The sequence below is a fragment of the Ornithorhynchus anatinus genome, chromosome 3 (genome assembly GCF_004115215.2).
Source record: "Ornithorhynchus anatinus isolate Pmale09 chromosome 3, mOrnAna1.pri.v4, whole genome shotgun sequence".
In the NCBI taxonomy this organism is placed as follows: Eukaryota; Metazoa; Chordata; class Mammalia; order Monotremata; family Ornithorhynchidae; genus Ornithorhynchus; species Ornithorhynchus anatinus.
This window is the reverse complement of record NC_041730.1, coordinates 92,640,621-92,661,030: the sequence shown is the minus strand read 5'-3', so window position 1 is coordinate 92,661,030 and position 20,410 is coordinate 92,640,621. Positions and strand designations below refer to the sequence as shown.

General features: G+C 55.2%; 1 protein-coding gene across 1 annotated transcript in view; it reads left to right on the top strand.

Moving 5' to 3' along the window:
* EGFLAM (EGF like, fibronectin type III and laminin G domains) overlaps positions 1-19,243 on the top strand; it is a 135,590-nt gene extending 116,347 nt beyond the window's left edge. Inside the window, exons 19-23 of the mRNA XM_029061258.1 lie at positions 5,124-5,202; positions 6,745-6,888; positions 10,298-10,381; positions 15,290-15,393; positions 18,110-19,243. Of these exons, the coding sequence (XP_028917091.1) occupies positions 5,124-5,202; positions 6,745-6,888; positions 10,298-10,381; positions 15,290-15,393; positions 18,110-18,264 (566 nt within the window). The 3' untranslated portion in view covers positions 18,265-19,243. The remainder of the gene's footprint in view (positions 1-5,123; positions 5,203-6,744; positions 6,889-10,297; positions 10,382-15,289; positions 15,394-18,109) is intronic.
* Positions 19,244-20,410: the final 1,167 nt, after the last annotated feature.

Genomic DNA, 20,410 nt, shown 5'->3' with positions numbered 1-20,410 from the left:
GAAGTAACTGAAGCGGCGAGAAGTTAAGTGACTTGCCCAGAGTCACGCAGCTGAGAGGTGGCGGAGCCGGGATTAGAACCCATGACCTCCGACTCCTAAGCCCGCGCTCTTTCCACTGAGCCACGCTGCTTCTCTGCTTAGTGAAATGCCTGGCACATAGTAAGCACTTAACAGATACCTCAGTTATTAGTATTATTTTTATCCCAAACTCAGGAGGTTTGCTTTGAGCGGGGAAAAAAAAAATAAGAGCCAGAAGGTAGAATCAAGAACTGGGCCCAGTGGCTGATCTCAATAAACAATAATAATAATAATAGCATTTGTTAAAGTGCTTATTATATGACAAGCACTGTTCTAAAAGTAGCATGGCATCATGGATAGAGCATCGGCCTGGGAGTCTGAAGGTCATGGGTTCTAATTTTGCCGCCTCCACCTCTCTATTGTGTGACAAGTCACTTCACTTCTCCGGGCTTCCGTTACCTCATCTGTAAAATGGGGATTGAGACCGGGAGCCCCACGTGGGACGGGGACTGTGTCCAACCCGATTTGCTTGTACCCACCCCAGCACGTAGTTAAGTGCTTAACAAATACCATAACTATTACGGGAAGCAGCAGGGTGTAGTGGAGAGAGCACAGGCCTGAGAGTCAGAAGGTCATGGGTTCTAATCCCCGCTCTGCCGTTTGTCTGCCGTGTGCCCTTGGGTGAGTCACTTTGCTTCTCTGTGCCTCAGTTCCCTCATCTGTAAAATGGAAATTAAGACTGGGAGCTCCAGGCAGGACAACCTGATTTGCTTGTAACAATAATAATAATAATGGTGGTATTTGTTAAGCACTTACTATGTGCAAAGCACTGTTCTAAGCGCTGGGGGGGGAATACAGGGTGATCAGATTGTCCCACACGGGGCTCACAGTTTTAAACCCCATTTTACAGATGAGGTATCTGAGGCACAGAAAAGTTAACTGACTTGCCCAAAGTCACACAGACTAGCAAGCGGCGGAGCCGGGATTCGAACCCACGGCCTCCGACTCCCAAGCCCAGGCTCTTTCCACCGAGCCGCGCTGCCGCCCCAGTGCTCAGTAGAGTGCCCGGCATATAATGAGTGCTTAACAAATACCGCGATCGTTAGTATTGTTATTATACAAGCCAATCGGGTTGGACACAAGTCCCTGTCCCCCGTGGGGCTCACAGTCTTAGTCCCCATTTTACAGACGAGGTAACAGACACAGTGAAGTGAGTTGCCCACGCGGCGGACCAGTGGCGGAATCACGATTAGAACCCGGATCCTTCCGACTCCCAGGCCCGTGCTCTCTCCGCTAGGCTGTGCGGCTTGTATCGGTCGGTGCCCCAAGGGGAAGATGCGGGTCTGTGGTCGGCCAAGCCGGTTCTGTGCGGGTGTCGCTGAAACCGCCAGGAGAGGATTGGCGAGTCCCCGGTCATTCCCTCCCAAACCGTACAGCGCATTCCAAGCCTAGGCCTGCACTTTGCTTTATCAGAACATTTCATTTCCACATTTCACTGTGTCCACCTGAGTCCTGGAAGGGCAACTTAGCTACGCCGAGCATCTCTAGTGCGTCCCAAACAAGGAGAAGAGCAGGGGCCGGAGGTTAGGGGACCTGGCTCCTAATCCCGGCTCTGCCGCTTTCCTGTTGTGTGACCTTGGGCAAGTCACTTAACTTCCGTGTGCCTCAGTTCCCGCCTCTGCAAAATAGGGATTCGATATCTGTTCTCCCTCCTACTTAGACCGTGAGCCCCACGTGGGACCTGGTGAATCTGTATCTACCCTTTCATTTAGTGCGTTGTTCGGCATATAGTAAGCACTTAATACCGCAGTTATTATTGTTATTATTATGAGGTATGGAGTGAAAGCAGCCTCCTGACGCTAAACCTCTGCTCATCTTACTAGAGCTCCGCTCGGTGACCCTTGTGAGAAGAATAAATGATAGCGGCAGACCCAAAGAGCTGAAATCGGGGGAACAAAAAAAATATAGAAATAAATAATGGTATTTGTTAAGCGCTTACTGTATGGCAAGCACTGTTCTAAGCGCTGGGGTGGATGCAAGGTAATCAGGTTGTCCAAGGTGAGGAATCACAGTCTTAATCCCCATTCTACAGATGAGCTAACTGAGGCACAGAGCAGTGAAGTGACTTACTCAAGGTCACACAACAGACAAGTGGCAGAGTCGGGATCAGAACCCGCGACCTCTGACTCCCGAGCCCGGGCTCTTTCCACGAAGCCACGCTGCTTCTCGAAAACAGGGAAGCCAAAGGAAGCGTTTTAAGGACGCGGTAAAACAAAGCCTCGGACAGGGCTGCTGCCCAGCGGGAAACTGGGAGTCGGTTGCCGTGGACAGACCCGCCTGGGGTGCTGCCAGTAAGAGGGGAGTGGAGCAAGAGCTTCATAAGGAAGGGAAGAGAGACACCGAGGCAGCAGAGAAAACATTAAGAACAACCCGAGAAGTTGCCTTTTCGTGTGCCCGGGGTGAGTGGGGCTGTGGAACCCGCCTTGGTCTTCTCAGCCTCACAGACTCTCACAGGTAAACCTCACCGTCAGCATCATCTTCAGATAGAAGAAGCCAACGGTATATCCTAGGGCCGGGGGCAAGTCGGGGGTGATTTTCCGAAGTCCTGTAGCCGCAGTGCCCCAGCGTGACTTAGTGGAAAGAGCCCGGGCTCGGGAGTCAGAGGTCATGGGTTCGGATCCCGGCTCCGCCACTTGTCAGCCGTGTGCCTGTGGGCAAGTCACTTCACTTCTCTGGGCCTCAGTTCCCTCATCTGTAAAATGGGGATTAAGACTGTGAGCCTCACGTGGGACGACCTGATTCCCCTGTACCTACCCCAGCGCTTAGAACGGTGCTCCGCGCAGAGTAAGCGCTTAACAAATACCAACACTATCCCTATTCTTGGCCTCAAAAGTGCAAAAATCGAAATGATTGAATTGATCAGCGGGCAGCTTTCAACCTGGACGATCTCCGGGGGACACTGGAGATCTTCAGTGTGTCCGATAGGCCGTTATGGGCTGGGCTAGAGATCCGAGGTGTCCCTCTTGCTGAGGACAGGCGGGTAGGCGGATGGGCCGGCTCTCCCCTGGGGTCCTGCCAACCTGCGGTGCCGCCAGCCCCGCCGGGAAAAGGCAGCTGGCACGCTCGTTGTTAGCACTGGGATCAGCATTCCGCTTTCCCAAGATTGGTTCGGAGGGAGGTTTTCTGACGGCCGGGAAATCCTGACTCACTTTGTTCTGTTTCACGCTGGCCTCCTGCAGAGTGTGGGAATTACTGCTTAAACAGTAAGTACAGCGAGAGTCCGGAGTGAATGGAACAAATCACCCGGGGCAGGCATCTGGACCTGCTGGGCAAGCTTTTCCTGTCACTCGGAGCCCATTAGCTGGAGTTTGGCCAAGCGGAACCCAGACTCCAATCTGGGTTGATGGTGAGGGCATCTGTCTCTGGTGGCCCGGGCCACACCGTAACCGCCCTTCCCCCATCCCCCAATTACCCTTTTCTCATCCCCCCGGAATGAGAGTGGTGTTTGGGGTCGGGGGTGACGCGGGTCAATGGGCCCGACAGGATTCCCCATTTTGGAAGCAGCGTGGCCTAGTGGCGAGAACACCAGACGAGGACTCAGAGGCCCCGGGTTCTAATCCCGGCTCTGCCACGTATCCGATATGTGAACTTGGGCAACTGGCTTTACTCCTCTGGGCCTCAGTTCCCTCATCTGCAAAATGGAGGTTCAGTACCTGTTTTCCCTCCTACTTTCATTCATTCATTCATTCATTCATTCAATAGTATTTATTGAGCGCTTACTATGTGCAGAGCACTGTACTAACCGTGAATTCCAAGTGGGACCTCACGATCTTGCATCTACCCCAGTGCTTAATGCAGTGCTTGGCACATAGTAAGAGGCTAAAAAAAGTACCACAATTATTACTATTATCTCAGAGCCTGAGCTGCCTAAAGCTCACCTGGGGTGGGGGGGGGGGGGAAGAGAGAGAGAGAGAGAGAGAGAGAGAGAGAGAGAGAGAGAGAGAGAGAGAGAGAGAAAATGAATATGTGTGTGTATGGATGTATGGAGGGGAAGGGGGAGTCTGAGGGGTAAGTCTCCTGGTTATGCGCAGAAAGGCATTCAGTCGATCACTGGCATTTATTGAGCGCTTACTTTGTGTCGAGCACTGTAGTGAGCACTTAGGAGAGTACAATTTAACAAAGTTGGAAGATGCATTCCCTGCCCACAGTGAGCTTACAGTCTGGAGCCAGTGGCCTACAACAGAAACTCACTGATCCAACTGCAGAGATCACCCTGGGGAGTGTGGTGGAGGGTGCTCAGCTGGGCAGTCGATCGGTAGTATTTATCGAGCACTTCCTGTGTGCAGAGCACCGCCCTAGGCATTTGGGAGAGTACAACAGGACAGCGGTTGGTAGACATGATCCCTGCCCTCCAGGAGTTTACAACTTAGTGGCAAGGGGGAGCCCTTTTGGTATTGCAGCTAGAGGACTATGGTTGGGGTGGGCTGCTCCAACCCTTCTTCTCTGCTTTCATGACAAACCCTAGCCAGCGACCGCATCACCCCGAGGTCAGACCGGGGAAGGGAGGTCTCACTTGTCCAGAAAGCGGATGGTGGTCCCTGGGACCCAGGTAACCGGTCCCAGAGTCCAGGCCCACCCTGTGACTTCAAAGCAGGATCCGATCAGAGGACAAACAGCCAGGGGGTGGTCCGGGGGAGGGCTTGGGGCAGGTTCGGTCCGGCCGGCGGGCTCAGGGAAGGGGACCCGGCTTGACCCCAGGTGGTAGTCTCCAGGGAGGGGAGAGACTCGATGAGTGGGCGTGGGACAGCTGTGGGCTAGGGCTAGAGGGCAATTTTGACCCCCCCCCCCGCCGCCCCGGCACGCAGCCCAACCCCAGCAACCTCGAGGGAGGCCCCGGCTCAGCCACCTCCAGGCCCACGGGGGGATGGAAGCAGAATCGGGCTGGGGCCACCGGATGCGTCCGGGCCGGGGACCCGCGGAGGAAACCCGACCGAGAAGGGGTGGCCCGCCTGTTCGGTGCCGAGGTCTGCCCCGAGCCGACTTCATCACATCTTCCCGCCACGCGGCTTCTTCACGGATATCCTCGGTCCCGTCTCGTTTCGCAGCTGTCACGGAGGCCATCGAGATCCCTCAGTTTATCGGCCGCAGTTATCTGACGTACGACGACCCGGATATCCTGAAAAGGTAAGAGCCCTGGGAAAGCATCGGAGGAAGCTTCTCCGAGCCCCCTTTGGCACGGCGCCTGTCTTACCGGAGCCGGTAGGCCCTGCTGCCATTTTTTTTAATGGTGTTCATTAAGTACTTACTATATGTGAAGCACTGTTCTAAGTGCTGGGGTGGAGACTAGCTAATCAGGTTGAACAGAGTCCCTGTCCCACAAAGGGTTCACAGCCTAAGTTGGAGGGAGGAAGATTTCATCCCCACTCTACAGATGAGGTAACTGAGGCACAGAGAAGTGAAGTGACTCGCTCAAAGTCACGCGGCAGACTCGCTGCCGAGCAGGATTAGAACCCAGGTCCTCCGACTCCCTGCCCTACACGCCTCCCTGCCCTATATGCTTTCCATTAGGCCATTCCTCCACCAACCTAAGAGGGCTCCGAGTAGGCCCCCGCTACAGTGTTCTGCTCAGAGAAGGTGCTCAGTACGGTGTTCTGCTCAGGGTAGGCTCCCACTACGGGGTTCCATTCAGAGTAGGCCCCCAGGTCAGTGTTCTAGTAATAATAATAATAATGTTGGTATTTGTTAAGCGCTTACTATGTGCAGGGCACTGTTCTAAGCGCTGGGGGAGATACAGGGTCATCAGGTGGTCCCACGTGAGGCTCACAGTTAATCCCCATTTTACAGATGAGGTAACTGAGGCCCAGAGAAGTGAAGTGACTCGCCCACAGTCACACAGCTGACAAGCGGCAGAGCCGGGAGTCGAACCCATGACCCCTGACTCCGAAGCCCAGGCTCTTTCCACTGAGCCACGCTGCTTCTCCACTGAAAGTAGGCCCCCAGTTCAGTGCTCCATACAAAATAGACACCCACCCCAGTGCTCTGCGCATGAACAATAACGTTGGTATTTGTTAAGCGCTTACTCTATGCAGAGCACTGTTCTAAGCGCTGGGGTAGATACAGGGTCATCAGGTGGTCCCACGTGAGGCTCACAGTTAATCCCCATTTTCCAGACGAGGTAACCGAGGCCCAGAGAAGTGAAGTGACTCGCCCACAGTCACACAGCTGACAAGCGGCAGAGCCGGGAGTCGAACCCATGACCTCTGACTCCGAAGCCCAGGCTCTTTCCACTGAGCCACGCTGCTTAGAAGGAGACCTGACCAAACTGGTCACCCACTGTGTGCAGGGCCCTAAATGTCCTGGGCACCCACCATGTTTGCTCCTTCCTATCTATCTATCTATCTATCTATCTATCTATCTATCTATCTATCTATCTATCATCTATCGCTCGGGTTACCAGCAACTCAGAGCCACAGGCCAAGAGCCCTCAGCGCGTACTACCGGGTAGGGCCACGGTCCACCGCTGACACTCCCGCCATTCCAGGTGGCACGGCCATCCCCCACGATGGCATTTTGAAAGGGGCGCTGCCGAAGAGGCCCGTCGAGAGGCAGAGCGAGAATCGGCGCACGCCCCCAGCATGGTCGGGAGCCGGGCCGAGGCCGCGCAGTCGCGAGGCAGGCCTTTCTAGAACGTTCACCCGGCTCCCCTCCTGCACCCCCAAACTCCAGGGTCTCGGGATCGCGCTCCAACGCCTTCATGAGGTTCAAGACCACGGCCCAGGACGGGCTGCTGATGTGGAGAGGGGACAGCCACGTGAAACCCAACAGTGACTTCATCTCCCTGGGACTGCAGCAGGGCATGCTGGTGTTCAGGTAATCGGGGGCCCGGGCAAGTCGTCGCGTGGCCGCCGTTATCTGCGCTGGTGACAGAGCAGCGAGAGGGCGTGGATGGCTCGGCGCAAGCCGTCGCCACTGATGGAAAAGCAAGGCGAGCGCACGTCCCGCTGGTGGTGGGGTCTCTCGCTCCGCTCCGGACCACTGGTATATGAGCCATGGTCTTGTCTTATGCCGTCGAGCCGTTTCTGACCCATGGCAACGCCGAGGCCGCATCTCTCCCAGATCGCCCGCCTTCATCCGCGGTCGTTCCGGTAGTGGATCCGTAGGGTTTTCTTGGTCAAAATATGGAAGCGACTTACCCTTGCCTCCTTCCGCGCAGTAGACTTGAGCCTCTGCCCTCGCCAGCCCAACACGGGTGAGTACCAGGGCCAAAGCGAGTGCTCTGCCGGGTTTCCTTGCAAGACGCTACGTGGAAACAATCTCTCCTCCAGAGAGCCGTCTTCGAGTCTCGGGATGGCTCTCTCCTCGCGGTAGCGGTGACGAGACAGGGATGAGGAAGAGAGAGGTGATGAAGAGACCATGCCAGGTTTCCTCGGATCCAGGGAGAGCCAGCCTGAAACAAGGTTGGGACACGACCACCTCGAAACCCTGAGGGATGTTGTCTTGTCTTTTCTTTAATGTACGTGTTAAGCGATGAATGCGTGCCAGGCACTGTACTAAGCGTCGAGGTAGATACAAAATAATCAGGCTGGGCACAGTCCGTGCACCTCACGGGGCTCACGGTGTGAATCCCCGTTTTGCCGATGAGTGAACTGAGGTGCGGAGAAGTGACTTGCCCAAGGTCGCACAGCAGACAAGTGGCGGAGCAGGGATTAGAACCCAGGTCCTTCTGACCCCCGGGCCCGGACTCTATCCACTGGGCCTCACTGATTCTCTACCCGAGCCCAGGGACCTGAGTCTGCCCTGTGTCAGTGGGTTAGCAGATTTCAGAGGCGGTCTGCAAGAGGCCTGTCGATGAAGAACTAACCTTTTCTGGGCCTTCTGTACTTAGAGCTAAAGGCCGGAGCACTTTAAAAGCCCCAGTTGCCGGCCTCCTGGACGCTTAAAGGCCCCGCTGGGCTTCGTCGGGCCGGCGGAAGGCCGGATTATCCGGGCCACGACGAGACGGTTCCATCCGCTGAGGGCCGAGGGGCTCGGCCGGGTTCCGTACCAAGCCGCGCGAGCCAGAGCTTGGATTTCAAGCTTATTGCTACACGGCTATTTTCTTGTGGTTTTCCTGTGGTTAACCGGGCAAAATACCTCAAATGCATTATTGTACAAAGAAAAGGGAACCAAAACGGTAGCTCCCGCCGGATCGAGCCCAACCTTTACCCGGCCAGAACAGCCGAGAGCTCCTCCGTGTCTCGAACGGTGGAGGAGGCAATGATCCCGAAAGAAGACCTCTGGGCTGTTCCGGGCCAGTCCCCCGGATCGGGGCTACCTCTTGGCAGGGGCTGTGGGGAAACGGCCACTTCCCCCCAACTTCCCCCCACTTCCCCCGGCCCCTGTTGCTGTTTTATTGTCTGCTGTGTGACCTTGAGAAGTCACTTCATTCTTCTGCGTCTCGGTTATCTCATCTGTGAAATGGGGATTGAGACCGTGAGCCCCACCTGGGACGGGAACTGTATCCAAGTCAATTTGCTTGTATCCACCCCAGTGCTTAGTACAGTGCCTGGCACATAGTAAGCACTTAATAAATACCGTCGTTATTATGATAACCACGAGGGAGTCCTTCCAGATCCTGGCCTTCGACATCTCTGCAGACTTTCCGGAGTCTGTCTCTTGGGAACGCGAAGTCCTTCGATCAATCGATCGGTGGTATTCATTCAGCTGTATTTATCGGGCGCTTCCCGTGTGCAGAGCACTGTGCTAAGTGCTCGGAAAGTCCAATTCAGCAACAGAGAGAGGCAATCCCTGCCCATAACAGGCTCACAGTCTAGGAGGGGGGAGGCAGACATCAAAACAAGTAAAGGGGCATCTACTGAGTGCTTACTATGGGCAGAGCACTGTACTAAGCACTTGGGAGAGTACAATGCAATTGTTACCATCATAGCATTAGTTAAGCACTTACTACGTACCAGGCACTGTACTAAATGCTGGGGTGGGTACAAGCAAATCAGGCCGGACACAGTCCCCGTCCCACATGGAGCGCACAGTCTCAGTCCCCATTTTACAGATGAGATAACGGAGGCACAGAGAAGTGAAATGAGCAGGCACGTTCCCTGCCCGTAATCAATTTACAATCTAGAGGGGGGAAACGGGCATCGATATGAATAAATAAGTGATTTGTAATATATAAAGATAAGTACCTAAGTGCATCGGGTCTGGGGGGTGAGGTGAATATCAGATGTCTGAAGGTCACAGATCCAAAGTACTTAGATGGCGCGGAAGGTAGTGGGAGCCAGGGGAAAGGGGGCTCAATCAGGGAAGGCTTCTTGGAGGAGATGTGACCTTAACATTGCTTTGAATAATAGTGTTGGTATTTGTTAAGCGCTTACTATGTGCAGAGCACTGTTCTAAGCGCCGGGGTAGACCCGGGGGAATCAGGTCGTCCCACGAGGGGCTCACAGTCTCAATCTCCATTTTACAGATGAGGGAACGGAGGCCCAGAGAAGTGAAGCGGCTCGCCCACGGTCCCACAGCCGACAAGTGGCAGGGCCGGGAGTCGAACCCATGACCCCTGGCCCCAAAGCCCGTGCTCTGTCCACTGAGCCGCGCTGGAGAGGGTGGTGGTCTGGAGTATATGGACAGGGAGGGAGTTCCAGACTAGGGGGAGGAAGTGGGAAAGGGGTCGGCGGCGATACGGACGAGATCGGGGCACAGTGACTATGCTGGGGCTGGAGGAGCAGATCAGAGAGGCGAAGTAGGATGGGGCGAGCCGATTGAATGTTTTAAAGCGGGTCGGAAAGAGTTTCCGTCTGAGTCAGACGGGCAGGCCCCGGAGGTTCTCGAGGAGTGGGGAAACACGGGCCGAAACGTTCTGTAGAAAAGTGATCCGGGTAGTAATAATGACGGCGGTATCTGTTAAGCGCTTACTACGTGCAGAGCGCCGGGGGGGATACAAGGTAATCAGGTCGCCCCACGTGGGGCTCCCGGTTTTAACCCCCATTTTACAGATGAGGGAACTGAGGCGCGGAGAAGCGAAGTGACCGGTCCAAAGTCACGCAGCCGGCAAGCGGCAGAGCCGGGATGGGAGCCCCGTGCCCTCTGACTCCCAAGCCCGGCCTCTTTCCACCGAGCCAGGCCGCTTGTCTAAAGCACGGATTGTAGTGGGGAGAGACGGGAGGCGGGGAGGTGGGTGAGGAAGCAGAGGGACGGGAGAAGCGCTTGGATCTGCATCTTTGGATGGAGAGGAACGTCTCTGGAACGACAGAACCTTTTGTCACCCCGGGCCCTTCCCTTCCAGCTATAACCTCGGCAGCGGCGCGGCTTCCATCGTGGTCAACGGCTCCTTCGGTGACGGCCGGTGGCACAGGGTGAAGGCGGCGCGGTGAGTGACCCTCGCCCGGGCTCGCTCCCTCTGCCCGCCTCGGGGGACCCGACGCTGAGGCCCGTGCGGCCTCTGAACCCGGGAATTCCCTCATTCGTCCAGTGGTGTGAACGGGCCGGTGACTAGATGCCGACCACCGTACCGGATCCCCGTTAGAAGCAGAGCGCTGCACGGAGTGACTGCGAGGGGCGGAGCACTGTGCTTGGTGACTGTTAGATGCAGAGCACTGTATTGGACGCCTCCTATTTGCAGAGCACTGTGCTGCATGCCTACTAGGTGTGGAGCACTGAATGGATGCCTACCGTATGCAGGGCGCTGTAATGATAATAACGTTGGTATTTGTTAAGCGCCTTACTGCGTGCAGAGCACTGTTCTAAGCGCTGGGGGAGATACAGGGTCGCTGGATGCCCGCTAGGTGCGGAGCACTGTGCTTGGTGACTGTTAGATGCAGAGCACTGTATTGGATGCCTCCTATTTGCAGAGCACTGTACTGCATGCCTAGTAGGTGTGGAGCACTGTACTGGATGCCTGCTAGGTGAGGAGCACCGTGCTTGGTGACTGTTAGATGCAGAGCACTGCACTGGATGCCTGCTAGATGCAGAGCACTGTATTGGATGCCTCCTATTTGCAGAGCACTGTACTGCATGCCTAGTAGGTGTGGAGCACTGAATGGATGCCCACTATGTGTAGAGCACTGTACTGGATGCCTGCTAGGTGAGGAGCACCGTGCTTGGTGACTATTAGATGCAGAGCACTGCACTGGATGCCTGCTATTTGCAGAGCACTGTACTGGATGCCTGCTAGGTGCAGAGCACTGTGCTTGATACCTATTAAGAGAAGCCTATTAAGAGATGCCTACTGAGAGAAGCAGAGTGGCGTAATAATAATGATAATGTTGGTATTTGTTAAGCGCTTACTATGTGCGGAGCATTGTTCTAAGCGCTGGGGGAGATACGGGGTCGTCAGGTTGTCCCATGTGAGGCTCACAGTTAATCCCCATTTTACAGATGAGGGAACTGAGGCACCGAGAAGTGAAGTGACTTGTCACCCAGCTGCCAAGTGGCGGAGCCGGGATTCGAACCCATGACCTCTGACTCCCAAGCCCGGGCTCTTGCCACTGAACCACGCTGCTTCTCTGCTTCACTGGGCGTGCTTCACACCGCTTAGGGGCGAGAGCCTGGGCTTGGGAGTCAGGGGTCATGGGTTCTAATCCCGCCTCCCCCACTTGGCAGCTGGGTGACCTTGGGCAAGTCACTTCACTTCTCTGGGCCTCAGTGACCTCATCGGTAAAAATGAGGATTAAAAAATGTGAGCCCCACGTGGGACAATCTGATGACCCTATATCTACCCCGGCGCTTAGAACAGTGCTCAGCACGTTGCAAGCGCTTAACAAATACCATAATTATAATAATAATAATAATAATAATGTTGGTATTTGTTAAGCGCTTACTATGTGCCGAGCACTGTTCTAAGCGCTGGGGTAGACACAGGGGAATCGGGTTGTCCCACGTGGGGCTCACAGTCTTAATCCCCATTTTACAGATGAGGGAACTGAGGCCCAGAGAAGTTAAGTGACTTGCCCAAAGTCACACAGCAGACAAGTGGCCGAGCCGGGATTCGAACCCATGAACTCTGACTCCAAAGCCCGTGCTCTTTCCACTGAGCCACGCTGCTTCTCTAATTATCTAATTATGATTCTTATTAGGTGCAGGATACTGTACTGAGCTCTTCGGAAGAGTAGAGTAAAAGTTAAAGACACAACCCCTGCCCTGGAGGACTTACTGTCACACTCTAAGTAAGAGGGAGATCGGGTCGCGTGGCTCAGTGGAAAGAGCAGGGGCTTTGGAGTCAGAGGTCATGGGTTCGAATGCCGGCTCTGCCCCTCGTCGGCCGGGTGACTGTGGGCAAGTCACTTCACTTCTCTGGGCCTCAGTTACCTCATCCGTAAAACGGAGATGAAGACCGTGAGCCCCACGTGGGACGACCCGATTCCCCCGTGTCTACCCCGGCGCTCAGATCGGTGCTCTGCGCCTAGTAAGCGCTTAAATGCCAACATTATTATTTCAAATTCCCCATCTCGGAGATGAGGGAACTGAGGCCCAGAGAAGCAAAGAAACCTGCCCAAGGTCACCCAGCAGGTACGTGGCAGAGCCGGGATCAGAACTCATATCCTCTGACTCCCGGGCCCGGGCTCCGTCCACTGGGCTGCACTGCTTCTCGCGGTAGGATGACGGGAAGAGCCCCGAGGGCCTCTTGCGAGCTAAAAGGTCGGCGACTGTGTTGCCTCGGGGCCGGAGCCGGAGGGCCCCCGGTCAGGTTTTAATGAGACGTTCTTCCCCTCCACTCCATTTATCGCCGTCGTTCTCGTCCGTCCGTCTCCCCCGATTCGTAACGTTGGCATTTAAGCGCTTACTATGTGCGGAGCACCGTTCTGAGCGCCGGGGGGAGACACGGGGGAATCGGGTCGTCCCACGTGGGGCTCTCGGTCTTCATCCCCATTTTCCGGATGAGGGAACTGAGGCCCGGAGAAGCGACTCGCCCTCGGTCCCACAGCCGACAAGTGGCAGAGCCGGGGTTCGAACCCACGATCTCCGACTCCGAAGCCCGGGCCCTCTCCACTGAGCCACGCTGCTTCTGCCGTGAGCCCGTCAGACGGCAGGGACCGTCTCCATCTGTTGCCGACTTGTTCATCCCAAGCGCTCGGTACGGCGCTCTGCACATAGTAAGCGCTCAATAAATACTGTCGAATGAATGAGTGAGCGGGTCAGGCCGGGGACCGTCTCCAGGCGGCCGAGCGGGTCGGGAGCAGCGGCGAAACCGTCATCTCTGTCCCCCGAGAGCCCGAGAGCCTCCACCCCAGCCGGGCCTTGGGCGTCCGTTCGGCGCTTCGATCCTATTTATCGCCGTACCGAATGCCTGAGACGACGACGCTGCCGTCGTTCCCGTCCGTCCGTCTCCCCCCGGTTGGACCGCGAGCCCGTCGAAGGGCGGGGCCCGGCTCGGCTACCCATTTGTCCGTTCCGAGCGCTTAGTCCAGTGCTCTGCCCGTGGTAAGCGCTCGATAGATACTACTGAATGAATGAGGGAATAAACAGACACATTCCCTGCCCGCTACCAGCTCACGTAGCACACGCCCAAAAGCCAATGGGGGTAGAGACGGCCGGAGCCGTCTTGGGTCTCTGCGGCCGGAGAGCCGAAGCCCCGTTTGCCAGCCCGGTCCGAGCTGGGCCCCGCGCGTCCGCTGGACGCTCGGACTATCGATCGGTCGGCGGCACGAGAAGCAGCGTGGCTCAGGGGAAAGAGCCCGGGCTTGGGAGTCCGAGGTCATGGGTTCGAATCCCGGCTCTGCCACTTGTCGGCTGTGGGACTGTGGGCGAGTCACTTCACTTCTCGGTGCCTCGGTTCCCTCATCTGGAAAATGGGGGTCAAGACGGTGAGCCCCACGTGGGACGACCTGATTCCCCTGTGTCTAACCCCAGCGCTTGGAACGGTGCTCGGCACGTAGTAAGCGCTTAACAGATACCGACATGATTATTGTTATTATTTATTGAGCACCTACCGTAACGCAGGGAACTTTACTAAGTACCGGCTAGATGCTAAGAACTCTAGAGAAGCAGCGTGGCTCAGTGGAAAGAGCCCGGGCTTGGGAGTCAGAGGGCATGGGTTCGACTCCCGGCTCTGCCACTTGTCGGCTGTGGGACTGTGGGCGAGTCGCTTCGCTTCTCCGGGCCTCAGTCACCTCATCTGGAAAATGGGGATGAAGACTGGGAGCCTCACGTGGGACAACCCGATGACCCGGTATCTCCCCCAGCGCTTCGAACGGTGCTCTGCGCATAGTAAGCGCTTAACAAATGCCAACATTATTATTACGGGGCACCCACTGTGTCCCGAGAAGCAGCGTGGCTCAGTGGAAAGAGCACGGGCTTGGGAGTCAGGGGACGTGGGTTCCGATCCCAGTTTCGCCACACGTCCGCTGCGTGACCTTGAGCAAGCCACTTGACTTCTCTTGGGCCTCAGTTACCTCATCTGTAAAAAGGGGATTAAAACTGTGAGCCCCACGTGGGACGACCTTGAATCTACCCCAGCGCTTAGAACGGTGCTTGGCACATAGTAAGCGCTTAACAAATACCATTATCATTATACTACGGAGTGCCTTGAGTACACAAGGAACTGTACCGGACACCTGTGTGCAGAGAACTCTACTGAGCACCTGTGGTAGCCAAAGCATTGAACTGGACAGCTAAAGTGTACAGGGGACTATACTGAGCTCCCGCTTTAGCCAAAGCACCGTACTGAGCACCTACTGTGTGCAGAGAACCATACTGAGCTCCTGCTGTATTCATTCATTCATTCATTCAATAGTATTTATTGAGTGCTTACTATGTGCAAAGCACTGTACTAAGCCCTTGGAATGGACAAATCGGTAACAGATAGAGACGGTCCCTGCCCTTCGACGGGCTCACGGTCTAACAGGGGGAGACGGACAGACGAGAACGATGGCGATAAATAGAATCGAGGGGAAAAACATCTCATTAAAGCAATAGCAAATAAATAGAATCAGTGTAGCCAGAGCACTGTACCGGACACCTACCGTGTGCAGAGAACTGTACTGAGTGCCTGCCATATGCGAAGCGCTGTACTGGACCCCTACAATGTACAGAGGACCGCACTGAGCGCCTGCCGTATACAAAGCACCGTACTGGGCCCCTGCCGTGTGCAGAGACCACAGTGAGCATCCGCTGTAGCCAAAGCACCGTACCGGACCCCTACAATGTACAGAGGACCGTACTGAGAATCGGGAGCGGCCGCTGTGTCGCCGGGGATCGATCGGGGGGTGGGAGCCGGGGTGGGCCGGAGTCCGTCCCGCCGTTCGGCGCTGACGGTGGTCAACGGCATCTCCGTCTGCAGCGACGGCCGATCGGGAAAGGTCACCGTGGACGACTACGGGGCCCGCGCCGGAAAGTCTCCTGGCCAGATGCGGCAGCTCAACATCAACGGGGACCTCTACGTAGGTGAGTGACCTAGATTCCTCTAGACCGGAAGCTCGATGAGGGCGGGGGACGTGTCGGTTTATTGTCGCATTAGACTCCCCCGGGCGCTTAGGACAGTGCTCTGCGCAGAGTAAGCGCTCGGTAAATAGGATCGACTGGCTGACTTGGTCCCGGGGCCGCAGGGGCAGTTTCAGGTTGCTTTCCCAACCGCCAAGAAAGCCCTGGGGGGGGATGAAGTCGGGGGAGCCAGGAAGGGGTAACGCCTAGCCTTCAGCAGTTCGCATGTCCCCATCTCTCCGTGGTATTTATCGAACACGTAATGATAATAATAATATTAGCAATAACGGTACTTGCCAATTCCCTGCCCACAACCAGCTTACAGTCTGGAAGGGGAGACAGACATTAATTTAAATCAATAAATGACAGATACGGACATCAGTGTTTTGGGGCTGGGAGGGGGGATGAATAAAGGGAACAAGTCAGTGAGTCCCAGAAGGGAGTGGGAGAAGAGGAGAGGAGGCCTTAGTCAGGGAAGGCCTCTTGGAGGAGACGGGCCTTCCATAAGGCTTTGAAGGGAGGAGAGTCATCGTCGGTTAAATAGGAGGAGGGAGGGCGTCCCAGGCCGGAGGCGGGACGTGGGCGAGAGGTCGGCGGCGAGATAGACGAGATCGACATCGACCTATAGGTCACCGGAGGTGGGGAGCGAGTATCTAAGTGCCAAGATGACGTGGTACTGGCGTGGCCTAGCGGACGGAGCACGGTCTTGGGAGTCTGAGGACCTGGATTCTAATCCCCGCTTTGCCACTTGTCTGCTGCGTGACCGTGGCCAAGTCACTTAAGTTCTCCGGGCCTCCGTTATCTCGCCTCTAAAATGGGGATTAAGGCTGTGAGCCCCACATGGGACGTGAACTGGGCCCTACATGATTAGCTTGTGTCTACCACAGCGCTTAGTACCGTGTTCTACCTACACTACATAGTACTAAGTAGTGAGTGAAGCGTTGAACAAATACCATTTTTTTTTTTTTAAAAAAAAAGGATCCTTGCACTGAAGGGGAAGATAGAATATCTTCCCCCCAATTGCCCCCCTGCTTTCCACCATCACAACCATTCCAGCAGGATCTATTCCTGGTCCTCGGAAGTCAGCCAACGTCACGGTCATCATCAGTGGTTTTTACCGAGTGTCCGCTGTGGACAGGCACTTATATTGGCCATCCATTGTGCGCTCATTCATTCATTCATTCATTCATTCAATAGTATTTATTGAGCGCTTACTATGTGCAGAGCACTGTACTAAGCGCTTGGAATGGACAAATCGGTAACAGACAGAGACGGTCCCTGCCCTTTGACGGGCTTACGGTCTAATCGGGGGAGAGCTCAGCGCTGCTGCACGTAGAACACCCTACCAAGTGATGGGAGGGCAAGTTAGATATTAAAGATGTGGTTCCGTACCCTCAGGGAGCTTATAATTTAAAAGGGGTCAGCCCAAAAGTTCTTAATAATGGTGGTATCTGTTAAGCGATTATTATGTGCCAAAACTGTCCCAAGCGCTGGGGTAGAAACAAGATAATCAGGTTGGACACAGTTCCTGTCCCACCTGAGGCCCGCAGTCCGACTAGAAGGAGGAACGGGTATTTAATTCTCATTTCACAGTTGAGGAATCTGAGGCCGAGAGACGTTAAGTGACTTGCCCAAGGTCATACGGCAGGTAAGTGGCGGAGTCCGCGTCGGAACCCAGATCCTGTGACTTCCGGGGCTGGGCTCTTTCCACTACACTGCTTGGAGCCGGGGGAAGAGAGTGAGTTACCGCTAATTGTAACCAGAGGACGGAAAATGAGTAAAAGGAGAAGGGATTCAACAAGAGAAGTAGCATGATCTAGTAGATAGAGCCTTGGAATTAGAAGGACCTGGGTTCTAATCCTGGCCCTCGAAGCAGCATGGCTCGGTGGAAAGATGATAATAATAATAGTTGGTATTTGTTAAGCGCTTACCATGTGCCGAGCACTGTTCTAAGCGCTGGGGTAGATACAGGGTCATCAGGTTGTCCCACGTGAGGCTCACAGTTAATCCCCATTTCACAGATGAGGGAACTGTGGCACAGAGAAGTTAAGTGACTCGCCCAAAGTCACACAGCTGACGAGTGGCAGAGCCGGGAGTCGAACTCATGACCTCTGACTCCGAAGCCCAGGCTCTTTTCCACTGAGCCATGCTGCTTCCCCAGAGCCCGGGCTTGGGTCATGGGTTCGAATCCTGGCTCTGCCACTTGTCAGCTGTGGGACTGTGGGCAAGTCACTTCACTTCTCTGGGCCTCAGTTGCCTCATCTGTGAAATGGGGATGAAGACCGTGAGCCCCAAGTGGGACAACCTGATTACCCTGTATCTACCCCAGCGCTTAGAACAGTGCTCTGCACATAGTAAGCACTTAATAAATACCAACATTATTATTATTATTATTATTATTCTCTGCTGGGTGACCTTGGGCAAGTTACTTCATGTTCCTGAGCCCGATTACCTCACCCTTATAATGGGGCTTGTGATCCCTCGGACTGGGTCCAACCTGATCACCTTGTATCTACCCCACTGCTGCTTTGAACAGCGCCTGGCACATAGTCAGCGCTTAACCCATGTTGTGAAAAATAAAAAGCACAACAGGAGAGTCCGTGGCGGAGCTGGAGAGCCAGGGAAGACCCGCCATTCCCAAACTCGGGACAGCTTTCTCACTCGGGTGTCTCTCCCCCAGGTGGCGTGAAGGAAATCGCCCTGCACACCCATCGCCAGTATCTGCGGGGCCTCGTCGGCTGCATCTCCCACTTCACCCTCTCCACCGATTACCACGTGGCGCTGGTGGAAGACGCCACCTCCGGCAAAAACATCGACACCTGCGGCGAGAAATAGCCCCGCCGTCCTTGCCCACGGGAGACGCCCCCCCCCCCGCCCCGTCACGTCCCCCTCCCCCTGCGACACGGGCATTCCGGAGGCCGGGTCCAGAACCTTTTGTCACCCCAGGGCCCGACGGTACCGCCCGCCGACCGGGAGACCAACGCCATCGCTGCGGGATCAGAAGACTGGGGGGGTGGGTTCCCGCGGCCTCCACCACCGACGTTCTCTTGACCGAACCGAACCGAGTCCCACGGAGGAGGTGCCCGACTTGCCCTCTGAACATCGAGCCAGCGCCGGGGACCCAACACCCGTTCAGATCCCGAAGGATCGTTGTGCTGTAAAGAGTAGCTTAATGGCCGTACTGTACACCGTCATGCTTTCGCGGTGTCCCGCGGGACGGTATTCCGACGCTCCGCTCCGTTCCCGACCCCCGGCGCTTGGACGGGACCGGGAGGGCGGTGTGGTCTCCAGACCTCGTTCCTCCTCTGGCCTCCTTTCCCTGCCGGCACTGACTGACCCGGGCAGGCCGACTGGGGAAATGCCCCTGTGTCCACGTGCGTCCACGCGCCGCCTCGGGGAGAACGAGGAGGCGATGAACTGCGCGCCCCAAAGGGAATCTTGAAAAGGGCGGTGTGTGGCTGGAGGCCCTGTCCTCCGTACCCGATGCCCGCTTTGTAATCGGATCAGAGACCACGGGGCGGTTGGGGGTGGGAGGGGGATTTTGTAGAAGTCGTTTTGTATGTGAATATTTTTATAGCTTCAGAAATAACTCTGTTATACACTTCTGGTAGTTTAGCATATTGTGCCGGTTTGGATTTCTTACAAAAAGGGGTATATGTGTGTGGGTGTGTGTACACATGAGAGGAAGCTGCCAGAGGGGTGGTGGAGAGCAGGAGAGAGCCTGCTCTTCTCTTTTGTAAATTTTGGCCTTTTAAACTGTAAATCTGGGAAGGTTTCCTGGTCTGAGCAAATTAAAAGGATTGAAAACCTCCTATAGGATGTTTCACCGTAGGTTGTCATTTTAGTAATAACGTTACGGTATTGTTAAAAGCTTACCGTGTGCCAGGCACTGGACTAAGCGCTGGGGTAGATACAAGCAAATCGGGTTGGACCTAGTCCTTGTCCCACATGGGGCTCACAGTCTCAACCCCCATTTTCCAGATGAGATAACTGAAGCCCAGAGAAGTGAAGTGAGCTGCCCAAGGTCACACAGCAGACAAGCGGAGGAGGCCGAAGTCAGAACCTGGTCCTCCCGACTCCCAGTCCCGCGCTCTATCCATTAAGCCACACTGGGGCAACAATGCCGGTGGTCCCCTGCAGCGGGAAACCGTCAACAGCTGCCCGCGGGGTTGGAGGAAAGAAACCTTGTTGGAGAGAAATGGAGTGGTCTCCTTGCACACCCGGTCAAACCACCGGCTGTTCGGGTACGCAGCCGCTGTCTGCCGAAGCCACTTGCAAGGAGAAAGAAGAGAAGGGAGAGGAGGGGACCGTTTGGATTCCAGAAGGAAGCCTGGGCGTGGACCTCTAATTGGAAAGGTAAACCCGTGGGGATTTAGTAATGGCATTCGTCATGCCCTTACCACGAGCCAACTTGTATGATCTCGAACGCTGACCTAATAATAATAACTGTGGCACTTGATAATAATAATAATGTTGGTGTTTGTTAAGCGCTTACTATGTGGAGAGCACTGTTCTAAGCGCTGGGGGAGATACAGGGGAATCAGGTTGTCCCACGTGAGGCTCACAGTCTTAATCCCCATTTTACAGATGAGGGAACTGAGGCCCAGAGAAGCGAAGTGACTTGCCCACAGTCACACAGCTGACAAGTGGCAGAGCTGAGATTCGAACCCGTGACCTCTGACTCCAAAGCCCAGGCTCTTTCCAGTGAGCCACGCTCCTTCTTGATAAGTGCTCACTATGTGCCAGGCACTGCACTGAGCACTGGGATGGATACAAGCAAATCGGTTTGGACGCAGTCCCTGTCCCGCTTAGGGCTCTCAGCCTCGCGTGGCTTAGTGGAAAGAGCACGGGCTTGGGAGTCAGACGACGTGGGTTCTAATCCCAGCTCTGCCACTTGTCTGCTGTGTGACCTCGGGCAAGCCACTTAACTTCTCTGTGCCTCAGTTACCTCATCTGTAAAATGGGGATTAAAATTGTGAGC